The following is a 25,518-nucleotide window of genomic DNA, read 5'->3' as shown; positions in this document are numbered from 1 at the left end:
AATGATCTCTAGTGCTCTTTTATATGAAATCTACAAAAAATGTATATTTGATGAAGAGATGAACATTAAAGACCATCTTTGGAACATATGAAAAAGCTCAAGACAAGTTTCCAGTTAATTGACTGTTAAATACAGTAAGAAAACTAGTTTATTGACAGAACAGTGGACACCAAAGATACAGTAGATTCATTATAAAGAATCCATAATAGTATGATAAAGTAGGATATTAGAACACAGCTCAGTAAACATTACATTATATTAAATTCATACAATAAAAGAAGTGATCTCCGCCCTTAGTATTTGTAGGATGTTAAGGATGGGATGGTATTCACAGGACGATAGAGAGTAGGTTGGTAGGCCTCTGAAGCTGCTTGGAATAACAGGAGTCCGCTTCCTGGGTCTCGCCGACACCGAGCCATGGCCTCCTTGTAATTCACTTTTTCTTTAGTGATTGGGTCTACTAGATTTTTCTCATAGTTTGTCTCATCCTGGATCTGAGCAGCGATGTCTTTGCTTACCATTCCTTGCTGTACAGCCTCGGACAGCGGAATTCTCCCCGTCTTCTTGGTATCGATAAGACCTCCTGTAAGGTGTTGGACTACTAAATATGGCAAGGCTGTTTCCATTGACATTAGACCTTTCTGCACAGCCTCTCCCACAGACAGACGCTTCTTAGTTACTGGGTCCTCAATACCTGTGAAAGCTTTCTGAGCTTGGAGGAGGCTTGATGTGTTGCTTCCATCAATCATCCCACGGTCTATCGCTTTATGAACTGAGAAGCGGTCTTTGCTTAATATGTCGATAATACCACCAGTGGCAGCCTGTGCCTCTAGCAGTTTCTGTCCTGTTACAGGATCTATCATTTTTCTTGCCAAAGCACTTCTGATGGTGCATTTGCTGTCTACAGTTGTGTCATAGACTCCAGAAATTGGAAAGCTGTCATCGTGGAAGACCTTGGGTGGGGCACTTTGAGTGAAGAATGTGCGGGTCTGCGTGTGGCTGGTTGGGGAAACCACTGGGGACCTATTACCAATTATGGAACCAATGGACATTGAATGTGGCTTATTTTCTCCAGCCACCAGAAGGGCAAACTCTGAAATTGGTAGTCTGCCATCCCTGTACATCTGCAGTTCTTCTTTGGTAATTTTTCTTGTCCTCAAAGCGTCTTCAATTGAATACTGCTTACCACTCTTCTTATCCAAAAGGACAGAGATTTCACCACTTGACCCCATGGTGGATATCTCTTCCCAGTCACACTCTAGCTCTTGCAGCTGGATATATTGGTCCCTGTCTATAATGCCTCTCCTGTAGGCTTCATAGGGTGACATTTCCTTGCCTGTATCTGGGTCTAGGATTGATATTTTCGTGGAGACATTGGTTTCTCTCATCTGTGTTTCTTGATTGCGTTCTTCACGATTGACACGAGACTGTAGCTCTCTTATGGTTCTTTCCTTCTCATAGATGCTGTCCTTTTCTTTTAGAATTTTGGATTCCAACAGGGACAGCTCGTGGCCCATCTGCATTTTCTTCTGACGTTCATTTTCTGCTTTCTGTGTGAGCAGTTCTGACTCCTTGCTTAGGAACACACTTTTTTGCTGCTGCTGTCTTTTAAGTTCTAGTAGCTTACTTTCAATTTCTGACTTCTCTTTTTGGGCTTTTGCTCTGGCTTTTTGAAGCTCTGCTTCTTCCTTTGACCATGTCCTCTTTGTTGCATCCACCCTCTCAAGTCTCTCCTTCAGTCTTCTGGTCTCATCCTCCTTGTTATGCCTTGCATTACGCTCTTTATTATAAAGTTCTCTCAGCCTGGCTCTCTCATTCTGCAGCACCTTGTCTTTCTCTACACGGATGACCTCCTTGTAGATTGTTTTTTCTATTGATTTTTCTCTCTGTAAAATATCTACCTTTACCTGAAGATTTTTACATTCTCTTTCGATGTTCAGAATGTTGCTCCTTTCTTTATCAAGGTCAATGCGCAGTGTGTTGGCTGATTTCTCTAACATGGGATCCTTTTCGACTTTCACCACTTCCTCCATCACAATCTTCTCCTGTACAGGTGGAGGGCTTTCCTCAATTTCCTTGATCCTCAGTGTGATCTGGCGCAATTCCTTTTCTGCAGCCAGCTTTTTATCTCTTTCCTCTTGGAAGTTCAGTAGTTTTTCATTTTCCTCCACCAGATTGCGTAACTGCTGGACATCACGCTCAAGGCGACGTCTATTACTGACTTCTTCATCCAAGGTTCTGCTGAGTCTGTAGTGATCCTCTGCTATTTTGGGATCTTTCTGCAGGTTGACGACTTCTTGCACCACCACCCTTTCCTCTGGCTTCCTCCTTTCCAACAACATATATTTGTTTTGCAAATCATAAACTGTATCTTCCACTGCCCTCCTCTTTTGAGACTCTTCACGTACTTCCTGGCGTAAACGCTCTGCTTCTTTCAACAACACAGGGTCATTTTCATACTTGACCACCTCCTTGTTGACTGTTTTTGTCTCTACTTTTGACCTCTCCATTTTCCATTCATCTCTTTCCTTAGATAGTTTTGACTTCTGTTCCAAGTACCTACTGCTGGTTGACTCCAGATCCTTGACTTGTCCTCTCAGCCTCTCAATTTCCTTCATTACCTCCGGTGTCTTTTCCAACTTCACTACCTCCTGGACTATTTCTTTATACTCTACCACAGGTCTCTGTGATCGTAAAACACTCAGTTCATTGTGGATTGTATCCAACTGCTTTACCTGAGTAGAACTTTGAGAACTGATCTCCTTCAGCGAACTCTTCAAACGAGAAATCTCTTTCTCAGTTTCCGGCTCCACAACAAATATTTCATTAACTCGTTCTTTGATTTCTATCTTGGGTTTCTGCTTCTCTACTACCACATACTTTGACTGTAGTTCTGTCAACTCACGAGTCACCGTCAAAGTCTTATTCCTCTCTTCTTCTATTAGTGTTCTGAGCCTGGCAGCTTCCTTTAATATTTCTGGGTCTTGCTCCACTTTCTTTACCTCCTTCACAATGACCTTGGGTTCCACTGTTGCAATCATTTTTTCCAGGTCCTCTGTCTTGCTTCTCAGCTTCAAAATGTTGTCCTTAAGGGATTTTCTCCTGAAGGTGTCATCGTCAATCTGCATTTGCAATGCTCTGGTGGCTTTTACCATGTCTGGGTCTCTCTCCAGTTTCACCACTTCTTTCAGCACAACCTTTTCTTTAATGTTTGGCTGCTTCTGCTCCAGAGCCAACACTTCTTTTCTCAGATACTCTAGCTCTACAGAAATGGAGTTGTTCTCCTCCTTCAACTCCTTAATCTCTTTCCTTAGGGATTGGGCTTGCGATTCTAAATTGGGATCTCTCTCTATCTCTGTGACTTCTTTGGTAAGTAATTGTGGTTTGATGGTTTTTCGTTGGCTCTCCAAGGTAACCAACTTCTTGCTCACCACTTCTATCTCTGACTGTGTTTTCTCTCTTTCTTTATGTGCATTCTCTACTTGGCTTCTCAATGTTGCCAGCTCACTTTCCAAGCGGGGCTCTCTGTAATACTGTACCACCTCTTTTTCCTCCAGCCGTTCTACGGGTCTTTGTGTCTTCAGCAAGAGCAGTCTCTTTCTGTTCTCTTCCAGTGCCTGCTGTACCTCAGCAACCTTTCTTTTTTCATCTTCCAGATTCCTGGAGAGAGATTCCGCCTCTTGAATGGATCTCCGTACATTTTCTGAACGCAAGTTATTCTGCACTGCTAGTTGGACGCCATCTTGAGTATCTGACTGAAAACGAAATATACATGCATTGGTTGGTATAGATACAAAAGTACGACAGTCTCAATTCTAAGTCGTTACTGCACGGTTCTTATATTTTAACTTAAAACCGAACTAAGTTAAAGAGGAACAGTTTTTTGTAAGGGACACTATCATGCCAATGAAAAATCCACTTGTATGGCACCACAGGATCTTTAGTCATATTAGTAACATAATACCAGTTATGCACAAGAACTTAGTAAAATATATGGTTAGTGGCCAAATAGATAGTTGAGTCACAGGACTCAAAGATATTACCTTGTCTAGTACCCTCTTTGCAAAGTCCATCTGGCTGAGTTGTTGCTTACTCTCCACCGCTGCCTCAGTGTAACGCTTGACCAGATCTTTTTCCTGTTGAAAGAAACCAGATAATGGGGGTACATATAATTTAGTGAAGTAAAGATGCAGTCTCAGCATGCATTAATGATACATTTAACCTCAGCCACCATGTTCTTTTTGTGATTGACCTCACCTTATTTTCAATGCCCTCTTGTAATGTGGAGACCCGTGGCATTTTAGGATCAGTAGCACCAATTGAGGTTTCCAAAGTAGAGCGGTAACGATCAGCAACTGCCTCATACTCCTATTAAAATAATTAAAGTCATTAATCCATATCTAGCAGGAGAAACAAATAATCTCTTGATGTTTCTTAACAAGCTGCTGGTGTGTACCAAGCATCACTAGGAGTCAAGGGAGGTCAGCAACAGATTTTCTACATTCCCAAAAGATTCCTAGTTCACACCAGATGTGTCATTAACTGCCTGTGGTAAAGGACACCATTCCTGTGAAAGTTTAAATTGGTCACGCTGCCTACTGTAGTTGGCCAAAACCTTTACGGGAACATAACCACTGGCATGCATCACCAGCAGGGTCAACTTTCTATGTAGATCACAGTTCTTGAGCTGAAGTGAAATCTAAGATGCGTCTAGTTATATTTTTTTTACTGGGGTTTGACTGATAAGAACAGAAGCTGATAAATGCACCTACCCCAAGTGTATTCACAAGGTCATGTGACAGCTTCACCATGTTGTTTTTTTCTGGCTCCTTCCTTTGGATCTCATCCACCAGTCTCTGTTAGGAAACAACTCGACCAGATCAGTTAAGAGCCCGCTTGCATTGAAGGCTATGCACTAAATATATATATTTTTATGTTTTTGGTTTCCATATACTATGTGTGCTCTTAGATGTCTAGGGTGCTGGCCCTACAAATACAGAGAGCTCTGTCAAAAAAATGTTCATAATGTCAAAAGGATACAATTTACCCACTTACCCTAAAATTCTCCCTTTAGAAGTCCTGGGCTTTTGAGGACCAGGCCTCCAATGTATTATGTATTTAATATTTTGGAATAGGTATGTTTATGGAGAAGTCTCATGGGAACGCTATGGGTTCAAAACAGTCCGGGACCAGTAAAGGGAGAATATCATGGTGAGCAGGTTGTATTGTATTGTATTTTTTTGTCCGTTTGACAGCATTACAATAACTCAACTGCACTTTGAAATGAATTCATTGAAGTCTTCACTGCCCTTAACACAAATAACGTTTTGCTTTAGTCAACTATCACATGGGAAAATCAAGCTCTGTTTTTATATGATCCAACGACCTAGCTGTGATGCGCGTACATTAATTGTAAATTCCCCATTAAAACCATCAGCCTTCGTCCATTTGGCAATTGCCTTAAAAGATGTTGCCCAGAGTGTCATTAAATCTCCCTTTCCCTCACCTTCTGGGATTGCAGCTTGTAGTTGACCTGGCTGGGTCCATCTGATGAGGTCACCTGATTCCGTGGAAGGTTGTTTAGCCAGAGGTCCAGACCTTCACTGGTGGATTTAAATTGCTGGTATGGCAAATTAGCATCTCTCAGCATCTTCTCTCTGCCAGGAAATAAATCCATAAATCACATTGATACAAAGCCCCATATAGACTAGCACAATATGGTTCCCATAATACATCACATAACACCTACAATGAAATTGTCAGCTTTGTATCTAAGTGCCCCAGTCTGTGTAGTTTCTAAGTGGTTACTTTGATGTATTTATTTGCTAAGCTTTATCAATCTAATATTTATAGCATATTTATTATATATATAAAATTGGAATTGCAGGTATAAATATGTATTGATCATTTACTTTATATTATATATTCGCAAGAACTTTTGTAGTTTTATAGTTCGTTTGTTTCAGTATGGAGTTTCGGTAGCTAACACCGAAACTCTCCTCATTTTTTTGGACGCGTCTGCGTTTTCTCACCTCTGATCCAGCTGGTCAGCTATGGCGTGGTATCTGTCATTTTGCCGTTGAACTTGGACCCGCTGGCGTGGAAGGTCAGGGCTGTGTTCCTGGGTATTGCTCTGTAAGGCGTTGCACGCCAACTCTGTATCCTTCAAACTCCTGTTAAGTTTCAGGAGATTGTCCTGTTTGTCCACAAGTTCTTTCCTCATTTTCTAGACAAGAGATGAAGGGATAAATGGTGTGAAACCAAGACATGTGGAACAGAAACAAAGCTCAGAGGAGTTAGGCAATACATGACCTGCTGGCTCGGTTTCTTTATCGCACTCATAGTTAATCACAGGACACTACTAATACCCAATTACTTTCATCATATTTATTTTGTGCCGTATGACCATACTCCTACGTCTTACCTGGATCTCACTGACTCTTTCCTGCAAGGCATTGGGGGTGTATGGAACGAGTCCATCCTTTGCCAACCATCCCTCAAATCCACTGATCATATCATCTGTTTTCTTGATTTGATTTTCCAAGTTTAGTGATGCTTTAGCTCTGGGGGGAAGAAATCATTATTAGACAGTCACTGGGGGGAATTTGCCCATTATTGATATTATTTATTAATTTATAACAAGCTATCATATTCTACATCGATGTACAATGAGTAAACAGGAGATAGCAAGTTGTGCATCCCATAACAATGTGGAAACTAAAGGAGAGCCCTGCTCAAGTTATCTTATAATCTAGAGTAGAAAAGTGGGGAGAGCCTTGGTAAGGATCCAGTATGAAAGAGGCTGTTGAAGTTGTGGGCCCCTGCTATCCTCAATGCTCAATCTCTGAAAGAAGGGAGTTTGTAGCCTCTTTAAAGAGTTCAAGGTCTATTGGCCTGTTGGGGCTCATATTGTATCTTGTAAGCTTTTTTGTACATATCATTCATCACCCTCAATCACCAAAATACTGGCTGTAGTTACTGTAGAACAAGTTGCACAGGCCTTTTGGCTTTAAAAGCTACATACTCTTCTCCATAGAGTGATGTCAGAGCCTTGACTTCATTGTATTTGTTGTTGGTCTTGGTAAGAGAGCTGGGCAGTTGAGAGGCTACGGGTCCAGATGGCATCTTGGCCAGGAAGCTTTCACATTCCCTTTGAGCAGCATCCTTCTCAGACGCGATGCCATCCAGGTGCCGAGCAGTTCCCTGAGAATTATTAATAATAACTAGGTCTTTATGTGTAATTGAAAAACAAAATCAAGTTCTGCAACTATATTATCATTTGAGTTGTCCATATTATATTGATTTGGCCAAGATGTGGTGTCACATCTACCTCTTTATTTTCTTATCTTTAGCCGGTTTGGACGCCCTTAAACCTATCAACAGCTAAATGATACAGTTTTGTTTTTCAAAGTTGGTCATACATGTAGTCTAGCAATTTGAACGTTAGCTTCACTTTAAAGGTCCACTTCAACAAAGCAAAATTGCACTCTCTATATTTCTATTTATATAAACCTTAGTAGATCTGCCCCCCCAGAAGGATTATTCATATAAATCAACAGAGAACCCTTTAAGAATGAAGTTTCTATGGCAACATGGCCTATCAGTGCCTGCTTTTGTGTCACATGACCAATCTATACCTGGCAAAAAATGATAAATGATTTACGTGAATCATTATTTCTTGCCTAAGCAATGCTAGTAGGAATGATGTATCTTATGTTGCATTTGATAATGCAGCAGAATAAGTAGAACGGCACCTGTAACCCTAACATTTCTTCACTTTTATTCCCACTTTATTGCACAATTGTTTATCCTAGCCCACACCCTTCCTTGCCTGCTGTTGGCTCCCTCTTCTAATCTCACTTATTTATCTAGTTTACTCACCTCTTGCTCCTTCAGTCTCCCGGTCAGGTCCTGGCTAGGTGAGGACCGGCTGACAGGAGAGCGCACCCTTGCTAGCACCTCTTTTTCGGTGTCTTGCAGGTCTGCATAGATCTTGTCCAGTTTATTAAGAATCTGTGCACCCTTGGGGTCCTCACTGGGTACGCTGGAGGTTCTGGCTGGTGGTACAGGAGGAGTGCCGACTGGAGCTGTCCAAAGGTTAGGAAACATTTTAAAATTAAAGCGGCTGGGATCAAGCACATGATTCGGTGTTTAATACACCCCACAGCTGGTGTTGTAAATGATGCTATGCTGTGTCAACCAAAGAGCACGTGGGGTAAAGTGTTCTCTCAGAAGCATGGAATCTCCAGTTCTAAAGAGCTGCTCAGCAGTTGTTTCAGAGACATCCTAGTAGGGTTTACTTTAAAGTACACCTTTGTTCATCCTTTATTTCATTTCATTTATGCTGTTATTACTCTTGCCTACGATGAAGACCGATGTTAATATGTAGAGAGTAGGGTTACCCAACTTACCCAGCTGGATGGGTTTGGTGGATTCCCTGCTGCTGGACTTCAGGGCATTTTGCACCGATACCTTTTTCTTCTTAAGATCACTCAGCTCTCCCTCCAACCTGAACATGAAAAAAGCCAATTCACATGGGTGAAAAAGTGAGGAAATTAATTTTCACAAAATAAAATGAGTTAAATAAGAAAACGAACCCATCCTTAAGCTCACCTCTTCACCCGTTCAATAGACTCCAAGTCTGGAGGAGGGATCACAAAACAGGTGGCTGGGGCACCCTTAGCCTCTCCTTTTGAGTTTTGCACGACCCAACTCTCTCTCTTGCTGTTGTCCTTTAGCGTGTAGGTCTCTCCCTTATTGAGCTGAACCTGTGTGGACGGATTGTTGGTTGGTTAACAATACAGGTTAGACAAACTATGCCTCAACAGATGCCTCTGAAGATAAACCTAGCTTCTTATCTCACAACAAAATGGTCTTACGTCTCCTGAGTCCCAGTCGCAGATTGTATCTACAGTTACGGGTTCTCTGGCCTTCATCCTCCGCTGTTTGATAGGCACAATATCCGAACTCCTCTGTGTGAGATCCGCCAAGTTCTTCTCGGCCTGTATGAGCTGCTTCTCATCTTTCTCCAGCTGCAGCTGGAGCTCAGAGAGAGCCCCAGGACTCACGGATTTCGTCTGGCTGTATTTGCTGTCGAGGTTCTGGTTGAAGTTTTTGAAGGTTTGGGAAACAGAATCTGCACCTTCCTGAAACTGTTACGAGGACAGAAAAGTCATAGTTGTGTCTACCTTCTAGACTTTTTGTATACCGCATCTGCTACGTCTCACCTGGATTATTACCCAGGCAGTAAAGAAGAATTACCCTAGATGATTTCTTTTCATAGGGTTGGACAACCATATAAAAGACTGATTTACAATGCAAACACTACACACAGTTGTTAAACAAACATTCCTCTCCACGTCTTGGCTTAAAATGTTGTGTATTTTTATAGGGCTAATAAAAAGTGCAAAGTTACCTAAATTTGAGGCACTAACTAACACAAAGACTCGTTATATGTTTAGGTCAATGCTCAGCACCTCTGTATGGAACACATTTGCTGTTGAGCATGTACAAGCACTACGTCTCTTTTACATTCCTTTTTTTTGTTTTTACCTTTTTGTAATCTTCTGCATTTTTTAGATGAGTTTCCTGACAGATGCAAAGGTTTAAGAAATTCTGCCATTCTCCTTTTAGAGCATCATTGTGAGCCTATAAAACAAGCAAGGATATGTTATCACGTGTCATATGCAGCATCAAGTAATCAATATTATTAGCAAATGTAAATCACCCATTTAATTAATGCTATTAACAAGAACAACGTGCAACATGTAGCCCATGTAAGCCAGTCACAGTGAGAGTAACAGGCGTTTAATTAAATATATTAGATCTTCGAACAAAGACATGTTATTGCAGCGGCGTTGGTATTAGTAGCACATGGTCTTAGTAGAGGATACCATATGGTCACATAAAGCAGACTCAGAAAGCTGGATGGTTTATTGTTTATTTGGGGTGCAGATTTGTGAGCTGTGATGCCCGGCACGATCACCTGCTACATTTACAGTGTGAACTGGCATAATGCCCTCACCTGGATGCTGTTGGAGGCTGGGTGCTTTAGTTCCACCAATCTATCCCCGTCATCTAGAAGATCATTCACTTTCTCCTCCTGGGGCAACAGGTCTTCTGACTTAAAACGCTGAAAAAGAACACAGGGTTATTATAGGGCCTCCAAAAGGTCCACATAGACAGCCTTGGTAGTAACTACCCCAGTAGAGCTGCCCACCAGAAAATAATCATTACAAAGAACTTTTCTTTTATCATAAAATAGAATGAAAACAGTACTTGGTTCCAAGGAAGGAAGCCAGCTGCTCTCCACATCTCATTCAATGCAAACATCCAAATAGACCCATAAAATACATGCACTCAACTACACACAAATCATTAAATACACACTCAAGTTAGAGAAATTCTCCGTTGTGTAGTTTATGATGGGGCTTGCTGAGTGTCCACCTTAACTTTCTTTGAGAGGTCTGCCTACTTTATGTAGTAGGTACTATACTGAGAAGGTCTACAGGACAGCATTGTATCAGGGAAGCTGCCCATAAACCATAGTGCATCAGTAGATTCAGTATGTATCAGAATAAGCTAGACGTATTATAACTGAGAGCGGCCAGGGTGTCTTCAGGCTACCTACCTCATATTGCCTGCGGGTCCCAACCACGTCTGGTATCTGGTCACTCCAATCCTGCTTCAGGATCTTGTTCTGCTCGTCGCTCAGGTAGGCCAGTTCTTTTGTGCAGCCATTCAAGTGATTATAGAGGCTGCCCAGATGCCGGCCCCTCCATGTGGAGTCTTCCTATACCCATGGAAAAGGCAAATAAGATGTTATCATAAAAAGCCAATATTCCTTGGCTAGAACACAATAGACTTACAAGCACTTTGTGTTAAACTCACCTGCAGTTCTCGATACTGGTTCTTAATACTTGCATTCTCCTATGTTAACAGGGAATGTAAAAACGAGAGGAAATGATGGCGTATTAGATCAAAGAAAAAACATTTACATTCTTTTAAGGAATTGTTAATTAACACCGGTCAAAAATCTGGCTCATAACATCAAGACGGACAAACTATCTAATGATATCTTCATAACATTAAATAGGTACTATTCTGATACCGTGATCATCTCTCTCACCGTCCTACAAGTATAGACATTATTGGGGTTAATGGTGACGAAGCCATATGTTGATTAGGATAAGTCAGGAATCTGTACTTAGAGATGTTAGCTCTACAGGAATAAGAGGACTAAGTTATCTACCATTAGAACTTCTAGTGATCTCTCGGTAAGAATGAATTATTTTACAGCTTGAGGTTGCCATCATAATGTTTTCAAAAGGCCATTTTTTTCCCTACTTTTTAGATAAGTATCATCTCTTGCAGCAAAATGTAAAGCATGCTATATATATATATTGCTCAGCAGCATATTGAGGAAATCGTCCACAGAGAAGGTTCTAAGAATACTAGTCGATTATAGACTTTCCAGCAGTGCACAACCCCAGGCAGCTGCTGCAAAGCAAACACATTATTATTGCGTATTAAAAGGGGAATGAACAGGAACCAAGAATCTAGTTACCTCGGGTAGGTTGCGGATTTCTGTACCGTATTCATCTATCTCACGCTGTAAAATATTATGTGCAGCGATTTGATGCTCCACATCTCGCAAGCTGGGTCCATACACACCGTCCTTTATTTCTTTCTGGGGAGAAATGGAAAGCGGTTTGATGTTAAAGTAGTAGAATCAATCTTTCTTGCTGCTATTGACCTGCCTGTCACTTTTTCTGCACTTTTTTTTATAAAGGCCATTAAATGAAGATCTTGAGAGCAATTGTCAGGGTCCCAACCTGGCTATTATTATACACACTTTGCTTTCTCTCTGTTACCCTGAACTCGGCTCGTGTACTGACCTACGCTCCACTTAGTAGATCTGCTCCTATTTCTGCATTTGCCGTGTGTTTTCCTGCTTACCGGACCCCACTACCTATCCAACCTTACGTATAATCTTACAGCAATACAATAATAAATCTTTGGGGGCTCTGTTACTCAGTGGTTCAGCTAGTTATTTAGGGAATCCTTTCCCTTGGCAGACTTCATTACACACAATCTACGGAAAATATTATGATGACATTATGGCATATTTGATTTCTAGCCACCACCTTCTGATCAGAGAGGTTCATTACAAATATCAACAAATATATATGCTTAGCTATCCATTAGAAGAACAATTCCTGGTCTAAGAATTGTCCATTCTTCTATGGTACAGAAAAACATAAAAAATAACATAAAAATAAACAACTTCAATAATGAGGTGTCCTAATGAGATCACAGCTTTAGTAGAATGCCTTGAGAAGTTTGCTAGCAATAAAGCCATCCCGCATGGATTTCTTATGGGGTTTTAGTTGATCAAAACCTGAAGAGACTTGTGTTACCTGCCTCGTATTCCAGAAAAAAAATCTTCCACATCAAAGAGAGAGAAGTCCTGATAACTTTTGAGACTTTTCTGCTGCTAGGGTATTATTGCTCTTTCACTACATGGGTCTGGTAGCCCTGGATATTGTCTCAGCCATTAAAATGCATTTACCTTTTTGCTGTCCAGGATTTGAGGCCAGTTGACTTTGGGTCCTGGAGGGGTGAGGTTCATTTTCTCGTACACATCCCTATATTCTGTACACTCTTGGCTGAGGCGTTCATGCAGTTGGCGGATGCTGTGCAGAAAGACAGAGAGGTTAAAACCCACATTCCCTACTCCTTTAGAACCCCGGCTATGAGTTGTGAACGTCCACCATGTTGGTACCAACACCCCAACCTTTCCTGATTAGCATCTTGGTCCATCTCACTAGCCCATTGCTTTGCTCGATAGTAGTCTATGTACTAGCTTGTGGATTTTACTTTCAGACTCACTCTTGCTCTATCTCGATAGCCTGAGGATGTCCGTATTTCTTTGCTTTGTCCACATCCAGAAACAGGTCCTTCAGCAGCAGCTCGGACTCCTTCAGGTTCTGCGCGTTTTCCTTCTGGTGCTGAAAGGTTTTGTTCAAGGCATAATTTCCTACATCCTGCCACCGAAAATAATAATAGGTCAGGGGAGCAATTCGTAACATAAGAGATCACAGTCACTTCAAAGTCACCAGCAGGTAGGTCCACAGCCAAGCCATACCCATCAAGGCGATTGCTGAGGATGCTTAACAGCTCGATACGTTAGCTGTAGTAATATCCAGAAATATGAGGCAACACAGGAATATAATATATAATTTTAATAATGGGAAAATCATGTGGCATGGCTTAAACCATTTAGTTAAATGTAATCTATTGAAAGTCAACTGAAATGGGGTATGACCACTGGAATAACGCGGTGATGTTGAGTAGTATTACGTCTAGTTGAGGTACCAACCTGCTTCAGCTTCTGATGGGTTTCAATTATATTCTTCTCAACCTGGTCAGCATTTTTCTGCATACGCGAAATCAGCAGGGACAGTTCATTTGCAGTCGCCCTGTGAAAAAAAGGGAAAAAAGGGTCAGAAATTACAAAAGTTTGGTTAATATAGTGATGGCATGAGAATTAAACTGTACACATACATGTGTAATCCATGTAGAGGGGTTCAGGGATCAGATACATGTATGTATATATAAATATATATATATATTTATATGTATATATATATATATATTTATATATATGTGCACAATATACTAAAATTGTGAATCCACTGGCAGCGTCTGGATGCCATCAACGGCTGGTGAGAACAAAGTCACGTTCCACTAACCTGGAGAGACCATCTTTCTATAGAATTATGGAACTATTTTATAATATAAAATATCTCAATATGCTAAAGCTAGCCACAGATATGTTACTGGGTTATAACTATATAGACATAAAAGCTTCACCTTATGGGTGCAAAATAATGAGGGAAAAAATGTGAAGGTCACCTTCACTAGTATGCGAGCAGACGACAGTATGGAAGTGGCATACAGCTCTCATATTTGGAGAGTTCTCCATCCCCCGAATAGGGGAATGGAGAATTAGGCGGCTGGCATGGCATGGGTCGGGTTGGGATAGAGGAGCCAGAGAAGCGTTCATTGGTTCATATTAAACCGATTCTCACTGTGCCAACCGATAACACGTTTATTGTATCAATAATTGTTTTGGAAGTAGGTCCCTGGAAGTCTATGTCTTATTTGTCTTATATGTCTTATATGGTAGTTATGCCTTAAAAGTGATTATGGTGCAAAGTTTGAAAAGCAATGTTATCTCTATAGCAACCAGTATAGCAACCTCCTGGTGACTGGACAGTCTTTTGGTTACTATGGTGATAAGAAAATAGTTCAAATCTGGAAACTGTATTGTAAGTGATAATACACATATCCATTATATATATATATATATCTTGGCTAGAAGTACTTAAAGCAGACCTACAACCCAAACAAAAACATTATATTAGCCATCTGATCAAGAAACCAAAATGATGATGTTTCCTAGAAATACTAGAGGTTAAGATGTCCAGTGCTGCCTAAACGAGTTAAAACGCCCTATAGCTTGTGCTTCCTGAACCAATCAACAACAATCAGCACCTTGATGATGAGAGAGATCCCTCGATTGGGAGAAATAAGCAAAGTTTTGCATATCGAATCGCACAAAAGGAATACGGTAAAGCTCAGCAGTCTTTATTAAAATCAACATCAAACTTAAAACTGACACGTCACGGCGTCTCTTCTCAGCCAGGTGTTCCAGATGTACCTGCGAGGTAGAATGAGGGATATCCGCTAATATCTGGACTATTTATGTATGTACAGTATGTAGAGTATGTATGTATGTACAGTATTTATGTATGTAGTGTATGTATTTTTGTAGAGTATGTATGTATGTACAGTATGTATGTATGTAAAGCATGCATGTAGAGTATGTATGTATGTAGCATATGTATGTACAGCAAGTATGTATGTATGTAGCGTATGCATGTATGTAGAGTATGCATGTATGTATGTATGTTTGTGTATCCCTATCCATCCAGTGGCGGATTATGCAACAGAAACAGCAGGCCTCTAGAGCTAGAGGCCCTAAACTGTAGGAGAAGGCAGTTCTCTAATGGCAATTTCCCCCTGGGGGCATCCCGACACTTGCTTAAAATCATGTGATAGCTGAGTGTTACTGAGTAGTATTTTTTGTTTTTGCATGGCGGGATTAATCAGAGTCCTGTCTATATATTTTGTCTGTTTTCCCTCCTCTCCCTTACAAGACATGCGTTTTGGCCTCGCACACACGAGGTGCCTCCAGCCAACACAGAAGGCTTGTGTGAGATTTCCCTGCGCACGCGCATTTCTTCCTCCCGTCGATTTCGGAAGGTGCAGTTTCCTCGATGCTGATTGGCTGAAAGAAGTAGCTGAATCGTGGAACGCTTAGAGGGTATTCTTGGAGAGTGCTGCAGCTGCAGCGTTACAAGCAGGTGACTCCTATTTGTGTTAAAAAGTAGAATGTTGACATCAAAGTACTTTAGAATGCTTTCATTTATTTGACAGGCTAGTTCTGACACATATTGCAGCCTCCGTAACGTGAAATAGTCCCTATCTATTAAAAAAAACAGCATAACTGGATAATATCTATCTTATAATACAGGCAAATAGAGCCAAGACATTGAGAAAAGTCTGCAAGGTCAATTCAAGGCTTCGCTTCAGCACGTAATCCTATCTTATTTCTGGGAGATTTTTAATTATTCCATTATCACCAATCAGGTTTTTTCAGACCAATGCAAGGCGATAAAGCTGAATCAGACAAGATATAGGGTTCTTTCTGTGTGAGGTCACAGCAGGTGGACATCCAACAAACTTGACCAGCGTGCCAGATGGCCGTTTTGGGCCTACTTCCTTCGACCGTCAGTACTGATGGTTCCACAACTCCCAAGTGTCCTTTTCTAGGAGGCCCAGTCTCTCTTGGGTCCCACATCTCTTTATCTCTGTCTCCTTCCCTGAGGTCTCCTCTGTCTAGAAGCTCACAATATTTGGGGAGGGTATGAGTGTATCGCAGTGTGTATATAAACAACAGGAAAAGCCTTTCCCTAAAACAATTATAGTAAAATTAACATTTGCATGTTCTTTTATAATATTGTCTACACAGACTAAGTACACATCAAGTGGCGTAATAATGATACATTGGCCATGAGGTATTTTTACACACATTTTTAAAATAAGTGAAAGAAAATATGTTTCCCCGACGTGTTGTGAAACCTAATTTTGTCTAAGCAGGGGCAGGTGGGCCTTAAAGGGAAAAGGAGCTATTGACCCCCCAGGCCCATCCAAAATTCTTCAAAAAGGGCCAGTCCAACCAGTTGCGGATGCAGAAATATGGCAGGGTCACGTACTGGGATGCTAGGTGACTCTGCGGTTAAAGCCAGGCTACTGGCAATGTGTGTGACCATCTAGAAAGAAGACCACGGGCAACGTAAATGCGTAAGAGGGTAAAGGAGTGAGGGAGGTGAATCTGTGTGTGTGTTAGAGGGAGTGTGTGCTAGTGTGTGTGTGTTAGTGTGAAAGTATGTGCGAGTGTGATAGTGTATGTATGTGGATGTGTTTGTTACCGGGGAGGGCAAGATGCCAATGGGGGAAATGCATGTTTAAGCAGGAGGTAAGTTCATGGAGGCAAATACACAAAATATCGTTATACTGACTAATGTATCTGAAACTGACCAGTACCGACATATCCAAAAAAGAGGATATTCACTCGAGGCAAGACTGGAGTGGGGCCGGTGTAGTAGTTCTAGGTACTCAATGAGTAAGGGCTGAAATCTGATGGAGCTCAAATTATTGGAGCCGGCTCGATGAATCACACAGTTCCGAGGGTGTGATAACAGAAAGGGTCGGGACGATAAAGTCACACAAATCACCCTGTTTAGTGATAAAGAAAATGACCATCATTCCAGAATGCAGGGGCCACACCTTGTCATTCGCTGCATAGCATTGATGCCATTGCCTTTGACAGATTCCAAAAACACACTCATTCTTTCTAACCTCAGAGATTAGGTAACAAAAATATCACTGTCTATGCATACCTCACAACTGTCATGTTTTAGAGGCAACAGTCCCTATCTGGAACCGAAATCTACACCTCCCCTCCTCTACACACAAGTAGGTTTTGTTTAGGCGTTCCCTTTTTGCCCTTTTTCTTTTTTCATGTACCCATAAATTATACAACTCAAGAACAGATAGATAGGGCTTTTGTTTGATACAAGTCTAAGATGTATAATCCAACATTTACCATGAATAATATTTAAAAATGAAAAAAAACAATAGATTTTGAGTCAGGTGCACAATAAGATGTACACAGATTAGAATGAACGCATAGATATGTTTCGGGTAGATAAAGGACTGAGAAAACAACCCCGAAGAACCCGTGGAGGCTCAGTGAATGGCCAACCCGCTAAATAACAAGACCTTTAACATTTACAATATACAGTTTAATAATAAGATTGTCACGTTAAGACATACTGGTATTGACCCAAACGTCTTCTGGCCTGACCATTTATATCACCCTCTGTATTGCGACATTACATCTGAGTGAATTCTCTGTTGCAGAAACACACCCTTATAAAATACTTTATTGCATTCAGAACCAAAACTCACCCTTTTATCAATAAAACTTGAACAGAGACAACGCATAAAGCTTTTCAGAAGAGAATGGCTTTTGGAGAACTTAATTAACCTCCCAATGCCCTAAGTGGAGACAGTGTGGAGACAGTGTGGAGACAGTGTGGAGGCAGTCGTGGGCACCTGTCCTTAAAAAGGGCATTATGGAACTAGAAAATGTGCAAAGGAGGGCTACAAAATTAATAAGGGGATTGGAAGATACAGCGTCTTAGAGGGGATAGGATAACATTAGATAAATATATGCAGGGCCAATATAAAGAGCTCTTCAGTGACCTGTTCATTAACAGAAATGTACAAAGAACAAGAGGTCAACCCTTGAGCCTGGAAGAGCGCAGGTTTCATAGACGACAAAGGAAGGGATTCTTTACAGTAAGGACTGTAAAGGTATGGAATTCACTGCCAAGGGTGGTGGTGTTGTCCAATACATTAGATGCCTTCAAAAGGGGTCTGGGTTTTTTTTTTTTTTTTAGAAAGACATGACATACAGGGCTATAAATAGAATATTTGGAGATTCTTGATCCAAGGAGAAATCTGATTGCCTTTTGGAGTCAAGAAGGAAATTTCCCCCCTGAGGGCAGAATTCGAAGTAGCATAATTAGGGTTTTATTGCCTTCTTTTGGATCAAGAGTAGGAAGGTTAGGTAGAAGGGTTGAACTTGATGGACTTAGGTCTTTTTTTTAACCTTATGTACTATGTAACTATGTACTATGTATGTAACTGCAAAGTCAATCCATTTAAAACACCTTAGAGTTCCAGCAAGCACCGAACGCCCAATGCTGGCAAATGGGGCATGACTTGCTGAGTCAAATTAATAGCAAAATGCAAGAATGTCTAACAGAAGAGGAGAGGATTCGTGGAATAGCTCCCCAACCGAGACGTTAAAAGCTAATAGTGGAATTTAAAGCTTCGTTCTCTGTATGTAAGATGTATCCTTCATAATACATAAGAAGGTGGAGATCAAATATAGTCCAAGGTTTTACAGGTGGTGGAAAAGGGCAGCTTGGGTGGGACAAACTGACTTTGATTTATTGTCTGCTGTCTGCTTGCTGATCAGGTTCTCTCTGGTGTCAACTTTTCAGTTTATCACAGACAACACCCCAATATTATCCTAAATATCCTCAATCCTTTCCCTGCCTATAGAACCTGCACTAAGCGTCAAACATTTTAATGTCTTTCTCATGCCTTCTTTTGGGTCAACTTTACAACTTTAGAAGTGGGTTTTGTGTGAAAGGTTGCACTTGATGGACTGAAGTCTTTTTTCAACCTACTATACTATATCACTACTATACTATATCACTATAAAGTGAAGAAGGCAGCTGCCCGGGACTATCATCTTTGGGGTCCCATGGCTGAGCTTGTGCTGATTGGCTGCCACAAGCAAATTCTTATGGGCAACAAAATAAAGCAATCCAAAACAAATTAGGTTGTTTGGGGCTGAATTGGAAGAAGCGGACTGCTGTCATGTGTCCATCAAGATCTGTAGGACGGACTTGTGGGACCTAAACACTTGACTTTTGCTTCTAGAGTCTGTTGGGTTTCTCCAGCAGAGCCCAGGACCATGTGTGCTAAACACAATACTGGTTACATGATTACACCACAGATGTGTCATATTTTGACAATCGACAGCAATTGTGACAGCAAAATATTTCAAATTCGTTGACTCTTCATATCATTATTAAATTACACGTCACATACAATACAGAGGTATTTAAGGAGTGAAGTCTTTTCCAGGCAAAGATAAGTACATTCCTTATAACCTTACCGGACTCATAGATTAGAGGCATTGTAATTAATTACAAATTGATTTAAAATGCATCCGATAGAAACTAGTATTATATTTTATGCCATTTATTAAAAATATCTAAATAGATCGGAGACTGAAGGAACAGCATAAAAGTCAGAGACTTTAAAAAGGAAGGTTGGAGTTACCAAGGTAAAACTAAGGCTTTTAGGGTAAAATGTAATAAAGTAGCAGAAACATTTTTACAAGGGTTTGCTCCAACTTTAGCTTAAACAGGCAAAGACCACCACCCAAGCCTCAGCCCCCCGCTGCGGCTTTCACTCACTTGCTGTATTTCGCAGGAGACTTTGTAGGAGACTTCGTAGGAGATTTGCTCTGTCCCTTAAACATGGTGATGCGTTGCCACTTTACTATCCCCTTCGCTTAGATTCCAAGCTCGGTCCTGACGTTCGCTGCACCTGAACAGATGACAGTCACCAGCTGGAGAGCAGGAGTGTCGTAGGACAGATCGGTGCAGGAGGCGTCTTACTCCTCCTAGGAGATCTAGCCTGGGCGATGAGACCTGAATGAAGGGAAGAGAGGTGTAAGCAACCTGTAAAACCAGTTAGATTCGATCGAGAGAGGGAGAGACACTAACTTTGTGACCCCACCCAGAGAGACTGTCCCAAGAATGCAATTTAAGAGCATTTTTTTGGCTGGTTTTCTGAAAGTTAAGGTAAAAAGTACAAATACTGCCTCCTGACATTCCTCGCACTCCTCCAAGAAGTTAGATATGGTGTAGCTATGCATATATATATATATATATATTTATACCTCCTGGCATTCCCTGCACTCCTCTAAGTAGCTACATATGGCATACATTTATGTATATATATATATATATATATATATATATATATATATATATATATACATTCCACTGCCTATGGGGCCTGTAGTAATGTTTGTGTCAATTATTACTTAATGCAGACACGGGCCAAGGTTGCCTGGGTTTTAGGAAACACCTGAAAATAAACAGCCAATTCAGACAGTTAATAATAAACCCATTTTGGTTAAGTAGATTCCATTCCCATGGCATAGATCCACTGCAATAACGTTGTAGCTGCATTTAGTATACACGGTGAGATTTGAGGTTCACTTGGACAGTAGGGTTGTGTCCCTCTTTGACTCTTTTTTTTTTAACTAGTATGTAATCGTTGAAACCGCTGTTAAAATATATATTACATTTCAGGAAATATAGAGTCCATCTATGAGCGCATGATGCTCGCGTGGTAAATCGCCGTTACACCAGTGGATCTCTGATACCCATCTGCGTTTGGATACTGATCAGCCAGGACAGCCGTAACTTGGACCTACAGTTGTTTGAGGTCACTTGATGACCATTCTGGCCAAACCATGCAAAATAGAATTAACTAAAAGCTGGTGGCACCCGACCTTGGGCACTGGTTGCCCATTACTGACGTATAACCTCTGCTGGCAATATTTGCGATACAGAGCATGTGTTCTGCCATGGGGTAACTTTATTAAGTACTATATAAGAAGGTTGCTTAATCGTCTAGGACTGGTTTTCTTGGGCAAGAAACTCGATGGGCTCTTTCACATCATCAGATAAGTTGAGAGCTGCTGAGAGTTCAGCCATTTGCCTTCCGGAATAAGTGAAGTAAAAATGTAAATGACTGGTCCATTATTTGGGAAATTCAGAATCATTTTTCATTGGCATTCTCTTATTGACATGACACATAGCAGCCACACCTGGCTACGCCTAAATGAAGAGAGAGGGTGGTTGCAGATGTTAAAACTAGCTAAACTAGGAGGAGACATGGATGCACGGAAAGAGACTTTACCCGCCCCACCCCCAAATTGTACAAATGTAAACAGTCTTCATAATTAACTACCTATGGGAGTGTAAATTAATTGTGCTCTAAAATTCAGGGGAATCAGATGATTATTCGCTCAGGATAAAGCTTGCCAGAACTGTCTGCTTGAATATGAATAAACCCCCGAAGGGAGAAACATGCTGCACTGCTTATAATAGGAGGATTGTTTGCTTCGTACACCTGTACATTAAAGCATGTCCAAACCGCTCGAGATTATTTCAGACTTCCCTCAATGCATTCATCCAAGAAGAGATCAACGCATTCAGCAGTAACAGATGAGATGGTGCAGCCAACAAGTAGCTCTCCACCTGTGGTCCAAATACAACTCTTATAACTCTCTGTCAACTGGTGGAATTATAGCCCAACTGATGCGATATCACATACGGTATATTATTGGTATACCCGTGCTGACAGATACTGTGTGTTCTTCCATGTTGGTTATCCTAAAATGCCCTCTTCTTGGCCACCCTAATTCCTTATGTTTTCTCATCCAGGGAGCCGAGCTTCTTCTGTTCCATTAGTTCAATACTTTATAAATTATCAATATGATTATTTAACATGATCAGCATTTCAAATAGAGGTCATAGGTAAGAAAACATTGTAAATATTCAACAGCAATGATTAAAGAACTCATGGCTTAGAGGGGACACATGGGGCAGCTGCCCTGGGCCAGGTCTAGGCCAATGACCGCCATAAATACACCACTGTTTTGAAGATGTTAAGGCCATCACGTTTGCGTGTAGCATATAATATTGGTAAAGTGTTGGATGTGGGAAAAGAGCCAGATCTTATTTGCCACTTAAAGCGTATCTCCTGTGTAGTATCTTGCAGGCTCGGACTGGCCATCTGGCACGCTGCGCTGTAGTGTGCAGCCACTGGCTGGCTATGCCTGGCCGCAGCCTCTCTTACCCACAAGCTTACATCATTAAGTGGCTGCTGGCCTTAAAGTGCCAGGGCCGCCTGGTTATTCCCACTGAAGGAACCTTGCGAGCTCTAGTGAAGGTCCATTTTGAGGTTCTATGAGGTACTAGATCCTGTAGCTCGTACAGGTGCTGGACAAGTGAGTAACTTGCCAAACTGATCTGGGGGTAACTCTTAACAGATCAAAGGTTACAGAATTTTACATTTAATTCTTTCTTTAAATAAAATGTCATTATGTCAGTTAATGTCCCGAGCAGCTCTCTGTACAATACGTTGTGCTTTGTACTATTAATATTATTTATATTACTGTGTATACAGTTTACAGCGCCGTGTACACAAGAATCTGCTGTTTTCCTAGTAAAATGTGTTTTTGCTCGAAATGTTAATGTCGCTTTGAGGCAGAATAGCCTCATCGCGCAAATACACCTTAAAACTGCCTTTAAACTTAGTAGGTATACAATAGGATATCAAGAAAAACTGAATTTAGAATGCTAAGGGCAACAGAGGCTGGGCAACGACATTTTGAAGTTCAGCAACAACTGCCTTTTTTAGATTGCCCCGACATAGGATGTTGATACCCCAGATCAAGAATTGTTAGAGCACATAGTAGATAATAAGTAGGGACTGGTATTAGGGAAAGTTGGCAGGTATGAAAGTATTAACAATGCAGATGGGAACGTTACATGGACTTCCTAATGATTTATCATTGTCCAGCAGGAAAAAGTTTGCCTTACTAGCAACACCGGGTGCATTCTGTGAGTAATTTGGGGATCCAACCCCCATACTGATGTCATGTTATTACCATCTCTGCTGTTACCTGAGCCAGTGGTTGCAGGTCAGTTCCTGAACATTTCTCTCTCTCTCTCCGCCTCCCTCATACAAGCCCACAAACAAAGCACGCAGGTAATGCAGACTTTAGGAGGAATGGCTGGTATGCCTCCAGACCACTGTAGCGGGGAGGGAGAAGGGTGTGGATTCTCAGGTAGGAGAGAGGTGAGGTTGGAAATCAGTAGAGGGGAGGGAATGGAAAGTAAAGGCTGGCGACAGGAAGAGAGTCACTGGTATTTGTTGGTAGAGAGGAAGTTCTACCTGTCTGTATGTAGAGCTTTAATGTGATTTGTTTGAAAGGATTGGTTTTTGTTAATGATTTACCTACCGCACAGTACAGCGGTGGATTCCTCTACATGGAATCATACCTCCCAAGTGTCCCTCTTTCAGGGGGAAATCAAAGGTAGTCTGTCGGTGCACATTAGGAGGACAGCAGATGTTAATTTTGCCCTGAAGAAGGCCGTCTGTGGCGAAAACGTTGGCCCTTTTTTCATATATATATATATATATATATATATATATATATATATATATATATATATATAAAGAGGGTGCGCAGTATTTTGCCATTACCTCCATCTTTAAGGTCTCTCTTTGCCTTTCTTTCCTCTCACAATGTTCAGCTTTTTAGGAGCTCAGAATATTTGGTTAGTTTTCCGGAACCCCAAAAGTGACAATAATGCCTACAAATAGCATTTAGAAGTTAGGCTGTATAAATAATACACGGTAATATTATAAATATAGTCTATAATTACATAAATAGCTTAACAGTACAAGCAATAAATATGGGGAATTCACAACCTACAGTTTTATTTTATCAACAAAAAATATACAGGAATATAAATAGTTTTAAATAGTTTTTTTCCCTTTTTGATGCATGATTGGAAATCACTTCAATGTATTTTTTTTTGCCTTCTACTGGATCAAAAGCTGCGTTGAACTTTTTTTTCAACCTTAATTATTGTTATATCAATAGGTCGCAACATGAAATAAAATGTCTTGGCAAAAGTTTGCACCCTTAGCCTTAAGTCTAACTACACCTAGAATCATTTGAAATATTGTTAGGTGTGTTTTGACGCATCTTGTCTTCTCTGAAGTAAAATAGCCCAAATGTCTTCAAAATAATTACTCCAGACCTGGACTGGTCATTGGGCAAAGTGGGCAAACGCCTAGTGGACCGGTGCCTGACGGAGCTGCTCACTGGCATTCATCGCCACGCATTTGGTAGATCTGGTTTTTCAGAGTGCTGCCACCAGCTGGAGTCACATGACCACAAACCACGAGTGTGGCCGCGCGTATCCAGTAGGCAGGAGCATGCATTGGCTGCTGGCCCTAAGGTGCCAGGGCCAATTTTAATCCCTAGCCCAGCCCTTAATTACACTGACAGCAAAACAAGTTGCACAAGAAAAGGCAAAATGTTCAACCAAGGAAAGCACAAGGGAGTTGTTGCCCACACTGACCAGTAGCCCAGTTTCCATTGCCACTTGGGAAAGAATTGGAGGCTCTTGTTACACCCCCCTGTCAGTCTGGTTTACACATACCTGTAAAGAAGCATGCCGACATGCTGTACACATTCATTCACACAAAGAGCATTCACACACTAGGTGACAAGCAGGGAAACAATCCAAGTGACTCAGTGCAGGTTCATTCAGCAGGAATGTACATACACCCAAAGGCTACACCCCTGGCAGGCTCCATGGTTTCACTCAACACTACATATTCATGACGTTAAATGCTAAGACGGCCGTTAAACTATATTAAAATTAGTACATGGACACAGAGGCGTGGAGATTATTGGGCTACTGCCTTCATTCAATATTATGACAATTTATTTTAGGGATAAAATATTGTAAAATCTGTGCACAACTGTTGAGATCTTGATGGCTGTATGAACACCATGACATAGGCCCCAGCATGGTGTACTTAGCACCACATGCATTAGCCATACGTCAGCCAGCCAAGTTGTGCTGAGTTATCTGGGGGTCATTTGGTCCATAGGACCCCTTTCCTGCAGACACAGACAATGTCCATTACTGAAGCATGATCAGTAATGGCAGAGGTAGCTTCTCACTTCCTGTCCTGTGATGTGATCAGCCACCAAAAACGTGTATTGTAGTCACATTTTGTAGTCCTTAAGAGTGGAAGGTGCTTGTCTCACCTCTTGTAAAGAGAAGGCAAAGCACAGAGTTACTATGTCAGGTTCTCCAGCCAGCAGCCAGCAGCCACAGGGGCAGATATATTCTGTACAGGTAAAAGTTTATTTAAGTGTGAGCATGAATGTGTGTGTACTTGTGTGTGTGAGAGGGAGTACTTGTAAACAATAGTGTGTAAGTGTTTTTGTTAGCACGAGTGTGTTTGTGTTAGCATATGGGTGTTAGTGTGTGCAAATGTGAGAGTGTGTAAAAATATGAAGCTCTCCTGCAAACTCTCCTTACAACTCCCTCTTTAGTAAATAAACCCCAAAGACTTTAGACACTGGAAATCAGTTTTATGTGTTCAATTCAGTCCACAATAACAGGGAAGATG

At 41.2% G+C, this 25,518-nt stretch overlaps 1 protein-coding gene across 1 annotated transcript; it reads right to left on the bottom strand.

Annotated features, from left to right (window-relative positions):
- Positions 1-107: 107 nt before the first annotated feature.
- On the bottom strand, positions 108-19,928 carry EVPL (envoplakin). Its single transcript, XM_053452897.1, has 21 exons — positions 19,692-19,928; positions 13,382-13,481; positions 12,892-13,046; positions 12,572-12,695; positions 11,567-11,689; positions 10,891-10,929; positions 10,631-10,792; positions 10,025-10,132; positions 9,553-9,648; positions 8,880-9,152; positions 8,614-8,768; positions 8,412-8,509; positions 7,882-8,087; positions 7,025-7,203; positions 6,425-6,563; positions 6,033-6,226; positions 5,507-5,657; positions 4,773-4,856; positions 4,258-4,368; positions 4,044-4,136; positions 108-3,755 (listed from the first exon to the last, which is right to left on the bottom strand). Exons 1-21 carry the CDS (start codon positions 19,754-19,756, stop codon positions 294-296), a joined length of 6,117 nt encoding a protein of 2,038 aa, XP_053308872.1. The 5' UTR covers positions 19,757-19,928; the 3' UTR covers positions 108-293.
- Positions 19,929-25,518: the final 5,590 nt, after the last annotated feature.

Source organism: Spea bombifrons, chromosome 13 (assembly GCF_027358695.1).
Source record: "Spea bombifrons isolate aSpeBom1 chromosome 13, aSpeBom1.2.pri, whole genome shotgun sequence".
NCBI lineage: Eukaryota > Metazoa > Chordata > Amphibia > Anura > Pelobatidae > Spea > Spea bombifrons.
This window is presented reverse-complemented; position numbering and strand designations above follow the sequence as displayed.